Genomic DNA, 23,417 nt, shown 5'->3' on the forward strand with positions numbered 1-23,417 from the left:
TTTAAATTATGTTTTTTTTTTTTTGATAATTTAGTAAAACGTTTTAAAAATGTATTAAAAGGAATTATTATTTCTATCATTGTTTTTTTTTTTTGTAAATTTGAAAATCTTCATTAATTAGATTGATTTAAATTCGGGTATGAACGTCAAGTATTCCTTTCTACCATCTGTTCCCCTATATATCGCCAAATCGTGTTTTTTCTTGTTAACTATCATCGGCTTAGTGTTATGTTAGTTGTGAGAAAATACAATAATATTTCCAATTCTATCACCGATTCAGCAACGCCAAAATTTCATTGACTACAAAATATTTTGCAGTAAATGAATAGACTTTAAAAATTTAATCAAACTTATAATATTCAAAACGAAAAAAATCTAGTTAACAAATAAAAAACTAGTTTTGAATAATAGTTTGAAATTACACATATAATACTTAGATAAAATTATATGGAATTATGAACTTAAAGGAACTAATAGTTTAAACTTGACGATTAAAAGTCTACGTAACACTAATATTATTATTAAACTAATAATAATACATGTATACATATAGGTAGTAAAAATAACAGTTGAGAGATTTTTTATGACACAAAACGTCATAAAATTAAAAATGTTAACAATAATTCCGAGTGACGGGAAGCTGAGTTTGAACGGTGCCACTTGGAAAATATTCGTGTCCAGATCACGTTTCCATACAGATGTCAGACTTTCTCAGTTTGGTTGTTTGCAGAAACAGTACTTGTTAAGTTGAGGTTGGGTTTTCGCGACACACCAACTTTGGTTTCCGTACTGATTAATTCTGCTGATATGTTTTTCCTAAAACGTTGAAAATAACAAAATGTATATCTCAAAAAAAAAAGATGGATAAGTGGATGTCGCTCTGCTGTACAGTTGGTTACAAGTGGGTTACTGTAATGGATGGTGTTAAATTTGAATTCAATGATATAATATCATTGTATAAGAAAAACGATTCTGAGCGAAAACGGTCAGTTAGCCTATGATATTACCAAGTATATTTGATGATATTATTGTAAATAAAGTAATTTATATAATATAACCTATTTACGTGGAGCCTTGTTTTAAATTTTCAATTCTTAGCCATAAAAGTTAAACATTTTATACATTTTTAACTACAAAATAATTAATAAATTATAAATTTGAAAAATGTTGTCAAAAATGCTTATAAACAAAAATTGTGCCTATGTATTTTTAATATTTTTCAACTGCTATTAGAACGATATATCAGGAGCCTTCTATTAAATATTCACGCTTTTTTACCAAACAAAAAAATTTTTATTGATATTTATAGAAAAAAAAAATAAAAAAATTGAAAACTGACTATGTCCGTAAACCGCTCAAAAAGAGTCAAAATATTTTCAAATATTAATATTTTTATATTTTATGGTGTATAGAAAATGCTAATATAAACATTCAGTGAAATTTTCAAATATCTACAGTCATTCGTTTTTCAATTACAATAAAATAAAAAAAGGTGGATAAGTGGATGTCACTCTGCTGTACAGAAGGTTACAAGTGGGTCACTGTAATAGATGGTGTTAAATTTGAATTCAATGATATAATATCATTGTATAAGAAAAACGATTCTGAGCGAAAACGGTCAGTCAGCCTATGATATTACCAAGTTATATTTGATGATATTATTGTAAATAAAGTAATTTATATAATATAACCTATTTACGTGGAGCCTTGTTTTAAATTTTCAATCCTTAGCCATAAAAGTTAAACATTTTATACATTTTTAACTACAAAATAATTAATAAATTATAAATTTGATAAATGTTGTCAACATTTGAACTTTAAATGCTTATAAAAAAAAATTGTGCATATGTATTTTTAATATTTTCAACTGCTATTAGAACGATATATCAGGAGCCTTATATTCAATTTTCACGCTTTTTTACCCAACAAATAAAATTTTATTAATATTTATAGAAAAAAAAACTAAAAAAATTGAAAACTGACAATGTCCGTAAACAGCTCAAAAAGAGTCAAAATATTTTCAAAATTGCATGGTGTATAGATAATGCTAATATAAACATTCAGTGAAATTTTCAAGTATCTACAGTCATTCGTTTTTTAATTACAATAAAATAAGATAATTGCTACATGAGAAATCGAGTGAATATCAAATGTTGTAAAAATATACATTTCAGACGCTCATAAAAATTTATTTTAAGTTTCTTGTAGACATTTTTTTTTTTGATAAAGGTAGACAAACTTATGAGGAATCTTATATTACATTTTCAAATCTTAGATTTAAAAAGAAAAATGTTTATGAATTCTCAACTCAAAATAATTTGCTAATTTTCGTGATTTTTCCGTATTTTGTCAAAATTTAAACTTTAAATGCTTATAAATAAAAACTGTGACTAAGGATTTTTAATTTTTTTCATCTACCTTTGAAACAATAACTTAGGAGCATCTTATTAAATTTTCAAGCATTTTTACTCAACAGATAAAATTTTATTGATATTTATAGAAAAAAAAACTAAAAAAATTGAAAACTCACAATGTCCGTAAACCGCTCAAAAAGAGTCAAAATATTTTAAATGCTAATATAAACATTCAGTCAAAATGTCATGTCCCTACGGTTATTTGTTTTAGAGTTACACCAAAAACCAAAATCGATTTTCTCGAAAACAGATTTTGCGTAAAAATTCCCGTTTTTCCTTAATTTTTCTTTTGTTTTTCACGTCGCTTTTGAAAACTACTGGGAAATATTTACTTTTGACCTCGCAAAGTACCAACTAGATTCACTTTCCTATCAGAAAAGTTACTGTTGAAGAATATCCAAGCACTATTACTGTCCTAAATGGTGATGACAGACACAAAAATAAAAAAAAATTTAAAAAAAACACACATTATTGTAAAATCAATACATTCATCGCTTCGCTCAGAATCTAAAAATAGATATAATAAATATTAGGTATATTTTTATTCTATCAAAACGAATTAAAAACGGAAAAATACTTATTAGCATAAGCAGTGAAATAAATACTATGAACTTGGGTCAAAACTTACGTAAACCGTGTACCGTCTGTTGTTACTATTGTATTGGCACGAAAATTCGAACACGGCGTTGGCAGGCCCTCGCGAGATCACTTTTATCTGTAGATAGATGTCTGTTATTTTTGTGTTCGCCGACATGTCGGGTACGAATCCATCCGTGTCGGCGGCCTGGTGGAATTTCAACAGCCCTTCGTTGGGTGCCATCCTGTTGGCCCATTCAATCCGATCGATCTCCACCGGCGCACACAGGTCACTGTACTCAGCGTTAAACCTGCGTGACAAGACTTCTGAATAAAATAATACGATAAACGAATCGCAAAGTGGAATCGGAACAGCTTGCCCAGCAAAAAACAATTTTTAATTATATATTCAAACACAGTTTAGTTATCCGAAAATAAAATAATATTCGCAAATAATTAATTTTACATAATGTAAAGCGTGGCAAGTTCACCGAATCGAACACAACCCGAACCATTCAGTGTGATGTTGAACTCAAACCGAACATTTCGTTCAACATCGAACCGAAACCGTATACCAAATATTTCGTTTAATGCTGAACTATTCCTAAACCGAGCTATTAAATTAATTCAAGAATTAAGCTTTTTAGTTTTGTCAAAATAAATAAATATCATTGTTGTAGTTGGGAATAAATAAATCCAAATAGTTATAGAATTTTGAACTTTTTGGCCGAGTTCAGTTTGGTTCGATTTTTTTAACTTCAAACAGTTGGATCCACTTCTACTTTGTATACTTTGTTGTTGAATAAAAAAAAGCTTCGTACAATGTTTTTTATGACTTGATACACACATCGACATTATGATACGCGTGTGCAAATGATGTATTTATATATATAGTAGTTTAAAGAGTATTATTGGATTTAAATAAGAAAAAATGTATAGGGATAAAGGGAACCTTAAGTTTTACCCTATGCCTAAATTTCTAGGAAACAGGCCCTACAGGTGACAAGATGGATAACGTGTAGATAAAGACATAAATCGTTTCATAATATTTATTTATTTTAGCTGCATGCTGTGTGTATTTTTTCACCTGTTGAGAAACTGTGCAAAGTTTGCGGCTGCGTCGATGGCCAACGAACTATCCACGCTTATCGGCTGCCACTTCAAACAAGCGCACCAATGAGGTTCGATATATGCGTCTCTGCACGTCCTCTCCAACGGTATCTGAAAGAGATGTGGGTGATTGATTTAGTGTGATTATTACGAGTTTTCTGCAATGATTTGGTACGACGATGGTCATTTCAGAATGATCGTGTAGACTATTATCAAAACTTAAAATCGCTTTCGAGTTGTGACACATGAATGTGTATGATAGTCGAATAGGTGATTGTAATAATAAATATTCCACCAACAGTTTTTTAAATTTTGAGTAAAATTAAAACATAACATAAATTAATAATTAATCAATTAAAACCGTTTACACTAATATACCTCGTTGAACAGCGATATTGAACGCTTGTTCACGTCGTCGGTTTTAGGCTCTTCTCGATGCAGGATACTCATCAGTGTTGAGTATATATCAAAAGGGGTTGTCAGACGGTTAGTGTTGTTGTCCAGGTTAGACGCCATTGTCGGATATTTCCGGTCGAACCATTTAGGTAGCACGAATGAGAAAAATGGCATCCGCTCTTCGAGTTTACCTTGTTGTGTGTCGCGCACGGAAGCAAACCTGTGGGTGGACAACAATAATAATTAGCCTTGGGAATATATCACCTGACGAAATCCTGTAAAACAGTGAATTATTGTATCATTATACCTCTGACCGTGATCGCTCATAAACACCAGCATGGTGTTGTTCAGGTAACCAGACTTCTCAAACCATTCCAACCACTCAACCAGGTCGTTTTCCGCGACTGATACCTTGCTCGCATAGTCATGGGATAATTCACCTTGGAATGCAAACATGAACTTTGGCTTGTCCTCGTACACCCGAAACATGTCTTTGATGTAGTTGAGCATTATCTGTAAATGAACTGATGTTAATCAAAAACTAAATAGAATTTCAAAAGTCTACTCAAGTTTTCAACCCTCATTCAATACTCAAGAATAGAGGCAATAATATTATGTAATTCCCAAATAGACAAAAACAGAATACTTTTTTTTAATAAAACACATCGTTCTAGTCAGGTAAAAGAATAATTAATGATTGAAACATTCATTATTTGTAAAAATATAATATAATTCAACATTGCATAATATTTTCAACTATTTTGTAAAGCAATTTATCAATTTTGTCTTTTTAACGTTAATTATTGTAAGGTAACATCTGATAAATGTATATTACAAGCAATTTGTCAGTGCACCAGTGGTTAGTCTAATAACAAAAATAATAATTAATTTTCATAATTGCTTTTGTTTTCGTGATACATTTTGTAATAATTTTATTAACTTTCTCTAATTACTTATACCATAATAATTAATCATAGTATTATGACTTATTTTATTTTTTGATGCCACTTTTCTTTAATTATACCATTTATTAATGTTATAGATTATTTATGCATAACCAAAACACATACATTACACTTCTATGCATTTTATAAAATTAACTCGTCTTTTGGCTTTGTTCGTTTCGTGTATTAAATAATATGCGTACTTAAGATAATAAAATTAAATGTTCTAAAATTATTACCTTGTGCCTAGGTAGAGAACCGTAACAAAAAGGTTTTTGTTGTTTGAACATTGGCGACGCGTCTACGTAATATGATCGCATATAATGATCGGTCGGCTGTTGGTCAAATCCTTTTAGCCTGTACGTAAATATGCCAACGTCCGGAACATCTTCAGCATAACCTGTACAACCCAGAAGAAATATTCAATAAAATGAAAGACAATACAATTTGTTCCAATTTTAACTCTCCAGAGTGGTCGTTTGTATTTCTGAACACAATACATTATAAACACAAACAACAATATATTTTTACAATATTTATGTATCACAAGTCATAGAATTTACCACAAAAAGTGAAAAAAAAAATAATAAACCCCACTGGTCGGAATAAAACAAAAGGTACTTTTCGGTTGTCGCCACTACTGATCTTTAAGGGAAAATTGTCGATCGGAGTTAAAAATACTATAGTTTTTATGAGTTTCCATAAATATAATGTAACGCATTCATCGTATATTACTCCACACTATAGTCATAACCCTATAGCCTATAGGGTTCAGATTTAAAAACAATATAATCAGTAAAAAAAAACATTCAAAGTGTAAAAAAAGGCAAAACAAGCGTATAATATTTATAAAAAAAAGCAATTCCAAAAAAAATTTATAAAAAAAATTAATAGTTTGTTATATTGTATACCTATTAACTAGTGTGCTTCAAAAAAAATCACTATCATGTACTAAGATAAACGTTGAAGACTTAAAATATTTTTGTACATAGAAAATGTAATCGGGGCGGACTAACGAACAATTTTGAATCTATAGTAGGTATATAGCGTACCTATATACGCATTATGAACATATTTGAATCTATAGATAGGTAGTATGGGTACTCTTATAAATGTTAAATTAACTGGTCATATCAAATAATCGATAAAGTATTTAGCGATATCGGTGAATATCGCCGATAATAAAACCCATTAAAAAGAATTAACAGCCGACAATGAACAGTCTTCAGAAAATCGTATCGATTTGTTAATACGTATGTCGTGTATAAAAATATTAAATCAATTGAAAATTAAACACAATAAAGGCATTTATAAGTGAAAAGGCAAAAAAAAATACGTTCATCATCTTACATAATATTATATGACACGCATTTTTATATAAAAATTATTTCTCTATTATTATTAAAAAAAAAGGCATTTGCCTTCAAATCCAAACCTTACTGCACACGTTAACTGTAAGGCCCTGGCCGGTGCCAATATGACAGGTCGGAATTCGAAAGGCCTCCTAACTATACGGATCGAGGTTCGGGTTAACGACAAAATATAAAACCTAAAACGCCACTTAAATATTATACTTGCCAGTGACGTAGCCGTGTTTCTTGAACTCGTTCCATATGAACGGGTAGACGTCTACGTATGACGCTTTGTTCCCCATGCGTTTCCTAGTGTCCGGAAGCTCCAGTTCAGTGCGTCCTGTAATGATAAGAACGCGACGATGATAAAATATGTTATACATAATATAATTATATTATAGGCGTAATCAATTATTGGATAATATTATAATAAAATGCATTCAATTTAAATTTTGATTTTAACTAGGCCACAATTAAAAATATTGAATAATATATTATAATGCTCATTGAAAAAACATTGCCTGTCAAAATCGGTATCAACGCCTGCGGAGTCCCGTCGCCGACAATGTTGTAGCCATTGAGCACGCGTGCTCCCATAAACTTGAGTTTGGTATACACCTTTGGCAGTATTCTCTGCACCATCATGTTTGACATAGAGTCCATTCCAATCATTAGGACGTTGAGGCCCAACCCGTCTTTGGGCACCTGGTCCCATCCGGCTCTATTTATCACATCCTCGTCGAATCGTATGCCGGCCATGCGGCTCTCCCAACTGAATTGAAACAAAAAAAAAAACAAATTCAAATCAGTTAGTATATTATACATTATAATACAAACTATAGAGATCACGTAAACAAAAATCATAAAAAAAAACACATAAGTGTCGTACACATATTATAGAAATAAACTCGTAGTATAATGACTTAATAATTATTTTCAAAGACTGTTTGTCAAATTTTTAAATTTGTAATACTGTTAATACCGTTGTAATACTGCATAATAATATTACTAATAAGAAATTATTATTATTAGAGCTTCTAATACCGTATAATGTCCCATTAAATAATAATTACGTATTTGCCTATCTAAATAGTGGTTTTACTTCTATACCATCGTTGTGTTTTAATTTTTGGATAACGACCAACACCGAATGAGCGTTTTTATATTTACGACTTATTATAGTACAGCATTATCGGAACATGTGGTGTTTTGACGTTAAATGTTTAAATAGGTATATTTAAAAACTGAATGCTGCACCTCACCTGAATTGGCCGTTTTCCGACTCACAGTAAACTCTGAAAAAATCCGATGTCTCCAAATTGTATTCCGTGTGAGTGGTGGTCACGACGCCCAGTGACGTGGAGAACTCGTTGGCCCTCAAAACGTCTGAAAAATTTACAAAACCGGGAATGAAACGAAAGCATGTGAAAAACCGTCTCTTGACATTTTTTTTACCCATAAATTTGCACTGGATGTCACCGTATTTCTTGAGAGCCTTGTCGGTGATACGCGCGATATTCCCCTTGATAGTAACCCAATCCTCCTCCGGGTCGCAGGCTAAAGGTGGCTCCTTTTGGACGAATTTCATCATGATCGGGTCGAAGGGGTCCAAAAAAGGGTGTGGACATGCTATATAATTTTCGATTTTCAAACTTGAGTGTAAAAAAACAAAAAGAAAAACATACACAACGTATTAATACTTTCATATCATAATAAATCACGCCTGTGATTGTCACTCGTATAATATTATTATTTTTAATATAGGTACAGAGTGATTACCTACCTATTTTAACGCACACTACACATATAATATAATGGTAGACAGCTGTAGATACACTAAGTGTATAATCATTTTTATTAAGTTAATTTATTAAATAAATATTTTAGAAACATATATAGGTAATGTTTTCAAAATTGTCGTCAGTCATATTGGTTCATAATATTTCGAAAAAAATCCAAAAGTATTCAATACAAATAAGTTCCTATATAATAGAAAAAACCATCGAAAATACTTTATGCTGAAAGTAATTAAAAACGTATTTTAATACTTGTACTCAAATACTTCACACAACACTGTAGAATACCACAATAATAATTATTATCATAATAAATCATGATTGTCACTTTATATTGATATTATGTTTATTTTTTTTGTAGGTACAGGCCGATACGCAGATGCATTTAACTCGCACTACATAATATTACTTATTATATTATATAATAGCATAGATATATCGAAAAACTTTTGTAGGAAAAAACTGTTTTTTTTTTCATTACCTAGCTTGAAGTTACGTAGCATCCACCTTAGCATGATTACAGTGAAAAATCTCATTTATTTCCATATTTACCGTAATGATTTTTAATTTTTTCAAACAGAATATTCTTCATGATAGGTTATATAAGTGCAGAAAATAAAGTCCAAAATCAAAATTATTGGTAGTAATTTGGTATTTAGGTTAAGTTGATATTTAATATTTAAGCATTTTAAGTTTAGATGGCCTGAGCAATGCATCACAAATTTGCAGACATGACCTTCACAACTCCTATCTAAACTTTAAATTTAAAATAAAATGTTGCGTGACAAACTATTCTGATTTTAATTTCAATATCAGTGAAGTCATATTAAATGGATCAATTTATTCATATCAATATATAACATTTTAATAGCGATTATTGGGTGGGTATCTATGTAGTATGTATGCATATTGTTATTTTTAAACGATGTTTGGAAAACGAAATTCTGTTGACATAAACGAGTGCGTGCGATAAGACATTAAGCCGCCGTCATATTATAGTTAAACAATATAGCCAAAACATAATATTCCGAAAACAGCCACTTACAATACATACATACCTTATAAAAGCACGCCGTTAAGGTGGGAAAATAGTATGATGAATTATAAATATCAATTAACAATATGAAAACAAGTTGAAAGGAGTTTTCATGTTTGTTTAATAATATAATGGATATTTACAATTTTTTCTAAGAAAATTTAAATTAAAGATTGTATGAAATGTTTGGTGCTGGGAGTATTAACCGATTATTTGTTATTGAATCATGTAACTTAAAACGTCATTACGAACACAAATAAACAATCTCGTACAAAAAACATATCAGAATTCACATAACTAACAGTTGAAAATAAATAGATCAGTTTTTAATATCGTGTTTAGAAAACAATCGCACACACATTTAACTCAACAAATTACTCCAGTTTCCACGATCAATTTCTTTATAGTATGTCAATATAAATTTTGAAAAAATAATAATGCACAAATATATCTAATCAGATTTTATTATACAATGATATTAAATAAAATAACTTATCGAGCTATCGAAGTTAAAGGTGTTATTTAAACTCGATTAATTGATAAATTGTTGGTATGACTAGGGCAACTCCAAATATAAACAGATTTTTTCAAAAATGTCATAAAATACGTGTCGTCAACGAGGACAGGAATAATAAAATGTATAGTCGTCTCAACAGACAATTTTCAAACCATTTAGTCGCAGAAACTCAAATTGATTGGCAGTGGGCTATCATGGTACCTACGTTATGCAAAGTACAATAATTTTTATCGGCCCAACTCTTAATCTTAATAGTCCAATCACACGAACGCGTTTTCCTTAAATGCCGATGTACCTATACTTATACTACTTAGTTATTACTTACCACGAGAAAGCACGCGCCTACGTATGGTTAGGTATGGTTATATTGGTCTTACACACGCCACTTACGTTTCCGTTAAACACTATTTTATTATGACAGTACTGTAATTATTATACCGCACACATCACGCCGATGATAGTTCGGAATATTATCATATTATTATTATGACACGTGCCCCGCGTGTACATCACTCAACTCTCAGATCTCGTTATGATACTTAAAAAACAGACATCGAATAATAAACACATTAATACGATAGGTATGAGTCGACTTCACAACATAGAATTAGCGGATAAGTAGAAAGAGGTACAGGTTAGATTAGGTAAGTACGGACGTATGTAATTTGCGCCAACAACAAAACCCTCCAAAAAATATATATATGAAATTTGCGCCACATATAAAAGTTAATTTTGGTAATTTACGCCATTTTTTAAGGTTGTAGTTTGCGCCACACAAAACTTAATAAAAGGGCATTAAGTAATCTGCGCCATCGTGTACCTACAACAATTTTAATTTGCGTCACTTTAAAATAACTAAATAATCAAGTTCATTTTAATAGAAAATCAATAATATTATAACTATAAATAAGTGTATATAAGTATAGCTATGTATCTATGTATATTAAATAAATATATTATTAATATTCTTGCGATTAATATCGGACTAACTGTAAATATCATGTTACTGCTGTTCAATATTGTTCGATATTTTGACAATTGATAATTTTATTAAACTAGACGTAATCGATCTCATCTCTACTTATTATTATACTCGAGCCACTGAGAGAGCGCTACTCGTTGGCGCATCCAAATGACGGACCTCCTCGTTCTCGTACCCAAATTTCTCCCACTCTACCACCTAGTCGCCGCCGTAAATTCCCCAACTCGCTACGCGCCGACGGTGACGGCGGCCAGCGTACGGGCAGATTTAGTGGTGAGAATGCGCGAGATCGCCAGATCGGACGAGTTTTGGTCGCCGCCCAGTAGCTGTCTCTCGGTGGCCCGAGTTTAGTAGAATACAATAATATTATATCCGACAAGCGTTGGTATTATCGTATTTCCGATGTGATATTAGCACATTTATCTGCTGGTAAATTCCAACAATTAAAGTTGAAAGTGTGGTGTAAATTACATGTTTAATTTTTATATTTTGGCACAAATTACATACGCGTTTTAAATGTACCTATTGTTGGCGCAAAATACCATCTCACGAAAGGTACAAGAGGCATATATACGAATTTAAATTAATTTAATATATCTATGGTATATTGAATATTCCCATATTAACGGAGTGCATTAAAATAATAGATTTGTTAGTATATATTTTCGAGACACAACTGCGTTATATAAAAAAGGTATACCTACTAATGAAAAGTAGGCTGTGACCTATTTTTGACCTTTTTTTTATCCAGACGCAACTTACCTATTAAATAAATTCTGAGATGCAAGAGGTATGCACCGCCTAACCTTATCTGTGCAGGGTCAAGGATTGCAGTAATAAATACAAACAATAACAATTACCTCTCCACAATTTCAACTCAAATAACAATTTACATAAAACATTTTCAGTTGATATAGTATAGGGTTACATATTATGAAATATTGGGATAATTTTTTCAATAAAAAAAAAATAAAAAATTATAACTATAAAAATTAAAAAAATCTCATCTTATCTCAAATCTATTTGACCTACTATTATATTCACAACTTGATAAATATAAGTAAAAATACTATTCCTACTCGTAGTAAACCATAACTATTTGTATACGTTACGTAGCATACTCTTGTGAGAATAAAACATCTGGGAAAACAATAGATAAACCATTATTACGATTAATTTAATTCGTAATAGATATAAAACAGACATCCCATGTGTGTGTGTGTGTGTGTGTGTGTCTGTGTGTCTGTAAATTGAATCAATAGGTACATAAATACAATATGTTTTTGTTAACCGTTATAGTGGTTGTATTGAAATGAAAATGTGGTGGAGATTTGTAAACTGTTATTAGATTTTATATGTTTATACAAACAACGAATTAAATCTAAACCATAAATTATAATTTTTTCCAAATATGTTATCAAAATATAAATACAGACATAATATATTTTAGTATTTATTTATAATAACTAAGTTCATATAGGCTAAAATCCTTTATAGCTGAAGCCTTTTACAAAAAAAAAAAATTACTTTGATGACAATGTGCATGTATTTTTATCTCAATTATTGTTTTTTAAAAAACCAAATCCATTGCACTTACTGTCATGACGTGTATTATACCTATTCATGGGTACCTATTAGGTGGGTATTTTATTCTATTGAAATTATATAATTATGAATACATTTAAGCATATAATTTTTCTTATTATTATGATCACTTATAAGCAAGGCATTAACGAGTTATACAAAGTTAAAGTTAAGTTAAAAAGTTAATTTAACTTTAACTTTTTAACTTAACTGTTAACTTACTAAATTTCTTACTTAATTAACGTGAAATTACGAGTTAATTTTTCTTTTTAAGAAGTAAGTTAAGTTAATTTATTTAGTTTTTAATTTTATAATATTTCACTATTTCAGTCTATTTTGTTTTCATGTCAAAAAATATGTATCGTAAATTGTTTAAAGTTAAAAATGTATATCATTGGAATCTAACTTATATGGAAATACTTTATGAAGTATTAACAATATATCCTATAATTTAGTTTTGGGTTGGAAAAAAATTAAGTACGCTAGCGTTGTGTAAACAAATTAACTTTTTTTTAACTTAATAAAAAGTTTACAAAAAGTGTGTATTAACTTTTGACTTAACTGAGTTAACCTAGAGTTAAATTAACTCTTAACTTTTAACTTTTTGTTATTGGTTCATATTAACTTAACTTAACTGAGTTAAAAAAAATCATTAACTTGCCCAGCCTTGCTTATAAGTCACTATAGTCTATGCTGAATCTAATATTATTATGTTTTCAAAACACTACAAGTCTACAATTTAATTAAACGTACGAACAACAAATTAAGGTACTTAGCATAATATGATAATTCCTCCATCCTGCCAATACAAAATAATTAAAATATTATATCCTACAATTTCAATTATTGTTATTCCTTATATTTATACATTATATCGTATATATAATATTAAATAATAGGCCCTTTTTTGTACCAAGTTTCTGATGAAATTATTAAATTTTTATTTTGCAAAGTTATTCCAAATATCCATCCCTTGCAGTACCTTTTTTTTACACAGTTGTTCCAACCTTTCTCCTTCCAAAATTTCATGGCATCACTATAGTCCCATTTTTGGTTAGAAGAGAGAAGCGGATGACACAGATGACGTATTGTAATATTAAAAACAGAAATATTATATAGTAATTGATATTCACTACGTAATTTTATTGTATCACGTCATCACATTATTTGTTTTATATAATATAGTAAATGTTTAAATACTTGAGGTCTCCGAAAAATTGTAACCTAACCTAACTTAACCTAACCGGAAAAAAATTCACGAGTTTATTTTTTGTCAACGAGCGAAGCGGGGTTTTTCAGCTAGTAACACGCTATACTATGAATATACAACACCAATGTATGTGTTTAGTTCATATATACGTATACCTTACTTAACAATGATTTAAAAGTATACAATTTTAAATGACTAAGTTAATTTCATATACTATATGAAATTTGTTATTTCCCTAACGGTGGTTGAACTAACGATTACACAACCTAAAAATACAATTTTGTGGACTTGACGTGGTTATTTATAGTCGAATCGACTACACCCGATATTGTATAAGCAAAAAAAAAAAAATGATTATCAACGTATCCCTGATTTCCCAACGACAGACAGCTCACAACTCCTGACACTATCTTTTTGACGGTTTCAAATAATCAATGGTTCGTAACGATATAACTGCATTTGAAAAACTACTATTAAAAGCCCAAAAACGTTCAAAACGCTGTTAATAATTATTGGCGCCTGCTTTCATTTCTTCAAAATTTGTTTTTCACGATGCACTCGACATCATTAGTTATCACTGATAAGTTAAAAAAAACCTTTACATATTTGGTTACATTTTTAAAGTAGATTAAAATCTAGACGTACAGTAAAAAACGATTTTATCCCTCAAAAACCAACATCATTGAGCATTGTATTTACTACATAATACGGGCTCCCGTGCTTCGCCAAAAATCAATAAAAATGTTTGAACTTATGCCTAAAATATATAACAAAGAATTATTCGAAAGCAATTAAAGTGAATATATGTTTATACCATAAAATACTCATATATACGTTATAAGTACATAATTTATAAATAAAATGTTATTTTGCCAAAAATACACTCCAATATATTGGACAAACATTGAATTGTAAATATATATTATGTAGATTAAATAAGCCAATTTTTATAGAATTAGAACGTAAAATTGAAATCTCTTTTATAAAACATATATTTCGGGAACGTATAAAATACTTGAACAATATGGGGATCAGTTAATTCATTATTAATTAAATTGTCCATGTTTTAATAACTGAATGTACTAGCATAAGGTTGGTGGTAAAATTCATCAAACAAATATGATAAAACTGAACATAAAATATTATTGTATCTCATCTTGGAATGACCGTCTTCGCGAAGAATAGTTTTTTTTATAAAATGAGATTATATCATTGAATTCAAATTTAACACCATCCATAATAGTGACCCACTTGTAACCTACAGCAGAGCGACACCCACTTACCCACCTATTTTTATAATTGTTTCATAATAATTAGTGCTAAAGAAGGTAGACGTTATTAATTTTCATTATGGTTGAGATTAAGAGGACGCCACACGGGCGAAAATACCGTACAAAAACATGCCAATTTCGTTCCAATAATACGGTTTACTGAATAGTTTTAGAGCAAAATACCTTGATTAAAAGTTGTAGAGGAGAGTTATATCAGGTGACGTATAAGACTCGATTTTGATATTTCAATTTTTTATACCAATTATTCACAAGTAAAAAAGTGAAAAAAGCGAAAACGCAAAACGATTTTATCGATTTTGAGAATGAAATATCGAAAATCGAGTCTTATACGTTACCCGATATAACTCTTCTCTACAACTTTTAATAAAGGTATTTTTCTCTAAAACCATTCTGTAAGCCGTATTATAGGAACCAAATTGGCATGTTTAACAGTAAAAAATTTAATTACGGCCGTCATGTGCTGCTTTCGTTTCTAGCGGCCGCGTTTGTTCCCTCCTAACTCCGACATCCAGGCTCGTTTTTTGATCATTTTCGAATTTTTAATTATTTTATTGTGTGCATGCGCAATAAAACTTATATTTTTTAAACGGAAACACTTATTTTCAACACCAGTTCGATAGAACTATTTTTTTTAAGCAACTTTGATAAACAAACTTTTTTCCTATCTCAAAAATTGACTGAATTACAGCCATCCCAAGTTGAAACAAAAAAAATTGTTGTTAAATTTTCAATGTTCTGTATTTTGTCGTTTTATTATTATTTTTGGTTGAAAGCAAGATAAATGGAAGGGCATGCGTTTATAGGTTATTTGAATAAAGTTAAACATTTTATTTTTATAAATAAGTTTAAATTTAATTTAAATTATTTTTAAACATATTATTACAAATAATACAAATCACCTTATAAATTGTTTAAAATTTTCCCCGTTGTTAAGTAAACATGATTGTAAGCGGCGCTTGACTTCGTCTTGAGGAGCTGCCGTTATTTGTTCCTTGGTCAGTCTTGTGCATGCTTCGGTGATATTTTGTTTTAAATGCCGTAGGTTAGTTGGTGGTAATTAATTATTTCAAAATAATTCTTATTGTATTGTGTATTAATAATTAATATATTTGTAATAATATGTTTAAAAATAATTTTAAATTAAATTTAAACTCAATACCTATTATGTTCATATTATTATTTACGCGAAATTAAATAAAATCAAATCACTAAAATTATGTTCGATACTAAAATGCCCGCGACCGTCCTTGCATTATACCGTATTGCCGTGACAGCCACAGCTGTGAGTAAAAATTTATATTTTTAGTTCCAAAAACACGGCTGACTGACTGGTTTTAGAGCAAAAAACCTCTTATAAAAGTTGAAGAGAAGAGTTGAATCTGTTAACACATAGCACTAGATTTTTGATATTTTAATTGATTATACCAATCATTTATAAATCAAAAAAGTGAAAACAAAAAACAAAAAATGCAAAACGATTTTATGGATTTTGATATGAATTATCGAAAATCGAGTCCTCTAATTTTATATAAAATATCCATAACAACCCCTTCAAAAATATTTAAACAAAATTTCTATATAATATATATTATTTATTGTATTAAAAATATAAGAATTGGATATAAGGAAATATAAGGATTGACAATTTAAAACAAGGCTCCACGTAAATAGGTTATATTATATAAATTACTTTATTTACAATAATATCATCAAATATAACTTGGTAATATCATAGGCTGACTGACCGTTTTCGCTCATAATCGTTTTTCTTATACAATGATATTATATCATTGAATTCAAATTTAACACCATCCATTACAGTTACCCACTATTGTAACCTACTGTTCAGCAGAGCGACATCCACTCACCTACTTTTTTTTCGATTTAGGTATACAAACTTATATGAATAATCTTGTATTACATTTTCAAATCTTAAATTTAAAAAGAAAATATTTTGTGAATTCTCAAGTCAAAACAATTTGCGAATTTTCGTGATTCTTCCGTATTTTGTCAAGATTTGAACTTTAAATGCTAATAAAAAAAACTGTGACTAAGGATTTTTAATATTAGATGTCATTGTAACAATATAGTAGGATCCTTGTATTATATTTTCAAGCTTTTTTACCCAACAAATAAAGTTTTATAGACATCCATGGAAAATATACAAATAAAATTGAAAACTGAAAATGTTCCTAAATAGTTCAAAACAAATCAAAATATTTTTAAAATTTTATCGTGTATAGAAAATGCAAATATAAACAACAAGTGAAAATTGCATGTATCTACGTTCATTTATTTAAGAGGTATACCAAAAACCAAAATCGATTAAATTCCCGTTTTTCTCGGTGCTTTTGAAAACTATTGATAAATTTGAACTCCCGAAAATACACCAACTAGATTCGCTTTCCCATCGAACAAGATACTGTTAAAGAAAATCGAAGCAGTTTTACTGCCCCAAACCGTGATGACAGACAGGGCCGGATTGGTATGTATCGGCCCATCGAGATTTTCACTTCTATAAGCGGTCCATTTACAATGTAAATTTATATGGAAATTTTACATATTCAGTGGCCCAAAATTACGTCTATAAATATTACGAGCTTATAGGTGGGCCCAATCGTATTTTAAATATAAATTTATTTTCACTCACACTCACACAGATTTTCTCGGTAGCTCGCCTAACCAATCCGGCCCTGATGACTGACACAAAAATTAAAAAAAACACTTCATCGTAAAATCAGTACATTCATCACTCCACTCAGAATCAAAAATTGAAAACTGAAAATGTTCGTAAACAGCTCATAACGAATACAAATATTTTCAAAATGTTATGCTTTATATAGTAAAAGAAAATATAAACATTCAGAGAAATTTTCATGTATCTACAGTTATTAGTTTTAGAGTTGCAACAAAATAAGAAAATCAAAAGAAAAGAAAAGTTAAGGAAAATTGGGAATTTTTAAGCAAAATCTGTTTTTGAGAAAATCGATTTTGGTTTTTGGTGCAACTCTAAAACAAGTGATCGTAGGTACATAAAATGTTGACTGAATGTTTATGTAAGCATTTTCAATAGACCATAACATTTTCCGAATATTTTGACTTATTTTGAGCTGTTTACGGACATTTTCAGTTTCCATTTTTTTTAGTTTTTTTTTTATATAAATATCAATAAAATTTTACCTGTTGGGTAAAAAAGCTTGAAAATTTAATAGAAAGCTCCTAAGTTATCGTTTCAAAGGCAGATAAAAAAAATTAAAAATCCTTAGTCACAGTTTTTATTTATAAGCATTTAAAGTTTAAATATTGACAAAATACAGAAAAATCACGAAAATTAGCAAATTATTTTGAGTTGAGAAATCATAAAAATTTTCCTTTTTAAAACTAAGAATTTAAAATGTAATACAAGATTCTCCATAAGTTTGTCTACCTTTATCAAGAAAAAAATGTCTACAAGAAAGTCAAATTAAATTTTTATGAGCGTTTGAAATTCATATTCTTACAACATTTGATATTTACTTGATATTTTTTGTGTAAAAAACGTGAAAATTTAATGCAAGGCTCCTGATATAATTTTACAATAGCAGTTGAAAAATATTAAAAATACATAGGCACAATTTTTTTTTATAAGCATTTAAAGTTCGAATTTTGACAAAATTTATCAAATTTAAAATATAATAATTATTTTGTACCTGAAAATTTATAAAATGTTCAACTTTTATAGCTAATGTTTGAAAATTTAAAACAAGGTTCCACGTAAATAGGTGATATATAAATTACTTTATTCACAATAATATCATCAAATATACTTGGTAATATCATAGGCTGACGGACCGTTTTCGCTCAGAATCGTTTTTCTTATACAATGATATTATATCATTGAATTCAAATATAACACCATACATTGCAGTGACCCACTTGTAACCTACTGTACAACAGAGCGACATCCATTTACCCATCTTTTTTAAATATGTCAATAAAAAATTTTTCACTAGATTAAAAAACTTGAAAATGTAATACAAGGTTCTCGTGAATAAGTTTTTATTTTTACTACTTAATATAAATAATTTTTAAAATTGTGACATCTATAAAATCCGAGTAAAATACCTTATGATCAGAGCCCTTAATAAATACTATTATTTAGGTACCTATATCTAATGTTCTAATGTAATAATATCACATAATTATACATTACTTTTTAACTGGAGCTTCATTATTTGATGATTTGCTAATATCAAGTTCTATTTGTTTTCTAAACAGACAAACCAAATCATAATTTATTACTTGTTGATATTATTTATTATGATTTATAGAAATATTATATTTTAGAAAGGATAACAGATGAACGGGATATTATTTTAATACTGATATTCTACGCAAACTGAAGCTCTAATTTGTATATAGCATACAATTAATATTATTTACAACTTTTTATTTTAAAAATACGCGTGTGCCAGAACAAACGACAGAAGGGTATACTTACTCGAATGAATATTTAATTTTCATTGGAATCAAAATATTTTACATAAATTCCGTGTGTAAGGATCAAAATGCCGTGAAAAATTCGGTTTTTTTCCCAGAGCCTTGGAAAATGTAGAAAAATTGGAGAATATTAAAATAATACATTTCCGAAAAAACAAGTTTTCGGAAAATTAAAAAAAAACTGAATTTTTGGGAAATTAAAAATTAAAATAATCTAAGTAAGTATAATATATTTTTGTAATAATTGTTGTTATACTTTATTGTTTTTTTTTTTTATACAATAAGTGGTATCTATGTTATTGGTAAAAAGCCATCCAGCGTTTACATTGAATGAAATAGAAATTGAATTAAATAAAAATTAATGAATATTGCGTACGACCCCTAAATATTATATTCGTATGTCGATTGTCGTCTGTCGAAATGTTGTACAAAACGGAGACCCGTGTACCAGGCGGCATGGGGGTAAATAACTATAGTTTTAAATATCTATGCACGTGACCTACATTCATTTTTGCTACAACACAATATATGCATTACAGGAAAAATTATCACGCCTCGCCCCTCTTTCGATATTTTTATTTTTGAGGGGGCGACGATTAAAAATTCATCACGGGGTAAATTTGATTTCGATATTTAAATTTTGTACGATTTTGTTCACGACCAATTTTCACAATTTTTTGTTTTTTATTATTTTTGTTTTAAGCAACAAAATCAAGAATCAAAAACCAATGCGTCTTGCACAAAATCTCCTCTTTCTAAAAAAAAAATAATAAATAATGATATCAGATATTTCTACGAAGTGGTGTAAGAAATTTTCCTGTAAAACGTATTTTGAGCAAAAAATGACTGTTTTTATTTTTGGTCAGTGGTGCCATTGACGTCATGTATTCGCCTCCAACCCCTGTATCCGTTTACCACCGCACTCCCATTATTATTATCATTTACGACCCGGTTGAGGGCCCTTAAAATATGTATAGTAAAACCTCCTTATAACAAACCGAATATACCTAATATAAGACGGAAATCTCCTCACTACGGAAAAGAATAAACAGTCACGTATAATATCGTATATTTTAGTCTTGCTACAACAAAAACTCCAGTAAAACGTAAAAATCAGTTGGTATCGAGTGATTCTGATAAAAAGAGGTAGGTATTACTGAATTTTAAACGTATAAATGCATATAGGTATGAAATTATAGGTAGCTACCTTTTTGAATTAAAAAAAAAGCTATTTTAGTTGAACGTACCGCATAATGTTTCGATCTGTCATATCGTAATAGGAATTGCTGCGGGTCATTTGAAAAATCGAATAGCCCATGATTCCTAAAAAGATGAAGACACATATTCTCCGAACTAGAAATGACGGTGCCCGTACAGTGACCATCTTCTACAGTTACTGTGAACAAAAAAGATTTAAAATTGATAAAATTCACAATTTTAAATTATTTAAATCTTTAGATTTTTTATTCCGTATAACAATTATTGAAGTTTACGACATTTTACGTCATAATACATTTTTTAACTTCAGATTTTAGATTAATCAATTCACCATATTTTATATATACTTAAAATTATTGTTCAACTAACTTATATAATATGCTACATAATATTGCATAAAATGTTTTAAACGATTAATACATTTTAAAAAGATGGGTAAGTGGATGTCGCTCTGCTGTACAGTAGGTTACAAGTGGGTCACTGTAATGGATGGTGTTGAATTTGAATTCAATGATATAATATCATTGTATAAGAAAAACGATTCTAAGCGAAAACGGTCCGTCAGCCTATGATATTACCAAGTATATTAATTGATGATATTATTGTGAATAAAGTAATTTATATATAAACTATTTACGAGAAGCCTTGTTTTCAATTTTCAATCCTTAGCCATAAAAGTTGAACATTTTATACACAAAATAACTATTGAAATTAAATTTGATAAATTTTGTCAAAATTTGAACTTTAAATGCTTATAAACAAAAATTGTGCCTATGTATTTTTAATATTTTTCAACTGCTATTGTAACAATATATCAGGAGCCTTGCATTAAATTTTCACGCTTTTTTAACCAACAAATAAAATTTATTGATATTTATAGAAAAAAAAACTAAAAAAATTGAAAACTGACAATGTCTGTAAACAGCTCAAAAAGAGTTAAAATATTTTCAAAATTGCATGGTGTATAGAAAATGCTAATATAAACATTCAGTAAAATTTTCATGTATCTTTAGTTATTCGTTTTTGAATAACAACAAAATAGCAAAATCGTTACATGAGAAATCGAGTGAATATCAAATGTTGTAAAAATATGAATTTCAAACGCTCATAAAAATTTAATTTGACTTTCTTGTTGATATTTTTTTTTTTTGATAAAGGTATTCAAACTTATGGATAATTTTGTATTACATTTTCAAGTCTTAGATTTAAAAAGAAAAATTGTTATGAATTCTCAACTCAAAATAATTTGCTAATTTTCGTGATTTTTCAGTATTTTGTCAAAATTTGAACTTGAAATGCTTATAAATAAAAACTAGGGTTGAAACGTATAATACGGTATAGTATAAAACACGTATTATACGTATGTATAAAACGTATAAATTGTGTAGTATAATACACATAATTATAAACGTTTTATACCGTATAAAAATAAAATCCCTAATAAACAAGTAATAAATAATTAATATTTAATAATTTAATATACATTTGTAATTTAAAGTTTAAAGTTTAAATTTAAACTAACAATAAAATAAGGAAATATAAATTATAAATAGACAATTTTGGTACTATTAAATATTAATTTATTCAATCTATTATTATTTATTAACGATTAACATTATCTTATCGAGAACGTATTTAAGTAATATTTAATATTTATAATACAATTAATAAATATTAAATTCCTTGTACCTGTGATATTTATAACACTTAATATTTATTACTTGTGTACCATTAATTGTTTAAATTTATCACAATAAGACATTAAGTATTGGTATAGTTGATTAGTGTGTGTCTTGTTCTCATCGCGTTCGTACGAAATACACAGACACAATATTTCAAAATTTAATTTGTTACGAACAATTTTAATTTTTAACTTAACAAACAAAAATGACTGGTCGTCCAACACACAGTGGTTCAATAGTGGAACAATAGTTCATAATATTAATATTTCAGTTTAAGTTTTAAGTCATTGTACACAGTTAATTTTGTTTTTACTTAATATGTTTTATTTAATAAAGAATAGAAATATCAAAGTAAATAAAAAAACTTTTATTTTATATGTATACAAAATACAAAATACAAATATGCTATATTGGCAACATTTAAATTTCAAAGTTTACTTTGTATTCTACTATTTTGTAATGTGAATGTAATAATATATTATAATATTTATTAATTATTTTATAATTTTTATTTTTATATTACCATTTTTACCTACCTTATATATTTTATATTTTTTACAAATTATAAGAATTAAAAGCCTAACTTAATATCTAAAATAGGAAGAGTAAGGTTACTTTTAATTGTTTAAGAGTTAATTTAAAAAACAAAACATATACGTTTTAGTCATTTCATACGTTTTATACGTAGAGTATTATGCGTGTAACGTATAAAACATTTTATACGCGTATATTACCAACCCTGGATTAAAAACTGTGATTAAGGATTTTCCATTTTTTTCATTTGCCTTTGAAATAATATACTAGGAGCCTTCTATTAATTTTTTAAGCT

The 23,417-nt window shown here is 28.6% G+C and overlaps 1 protein-coding gene across 1 annotated transcript in view; it reads right to left on the bottom strand.

The window, feature by feature from the left end:
- Positions 1–338: 338 nt before the first annotated feature.
- Positions 339–23,417, bottom strand: part of LOC132939000 (uncharacterized) — a 31,402-nt gene continuing 8,323 nt past the window's right edge. Inside the window, exons 2-13 of the mRNA XM_061005990.1 lie at positions 20,936–21,084; positions 19,402–19,458; positions 8,248–8,444; positions 8,055–8,178; positions 7,314–7,564; positions 7,019–7,132; positions 5,680–5,840; positions 4,804–5,009; positions 4,479–4,716; positions 4,078–4,211; positions 3,043–3,301; positions 339–816 (exon numbers count right to left, since the gene is read on the bottom strand). Of these exons, the coding sequence (XP_060861973.1) occupies positions 712–816; positions 3,043–3,301; positions 4,078–4,211; positions 4,479–4,716; positions 4,804–5,009; positions 5,680–5,840; positions 7,019–7,132; positions 7,314–7,564; positions 8,055–8,178; positions 8,248–8,444; positions 19,402–19,458; positions 20,936–21,072 (1,983 nt within the window). The 5' untranslated portion in view covers positions 21,073–21,084 and the 3' untranslated portion in view covers positions 339–711. The remainder of the gene's footprint in view (positions 817–3,042; positions 3,302–4,077; positions 4,212–4,478; positions 4,717–4,803; positions 5,010–5,679; positions 5,841–7,018; positions 7,133–7,313; positions 7,565–8,054; positions 8,179–8,247; positions 8,445–19,401; positions 19,459–20,935; positions 21,085–23,417) is intronic.

Source organism: Metopolophium dirhodum, chromosome 2, assembly GCF_019925205.1.
Source record: "Metopolophium dirhodum isolate CAU chromosome 2, ASM1992520v1, whole genome shotgun sequence".
Lineage (NCBI taxonomy): Eukaryota > Metazoa > Arthropoda > Insecta > Hemiptera > Aphididae > Metopolophium > Metopolophium dirhodum.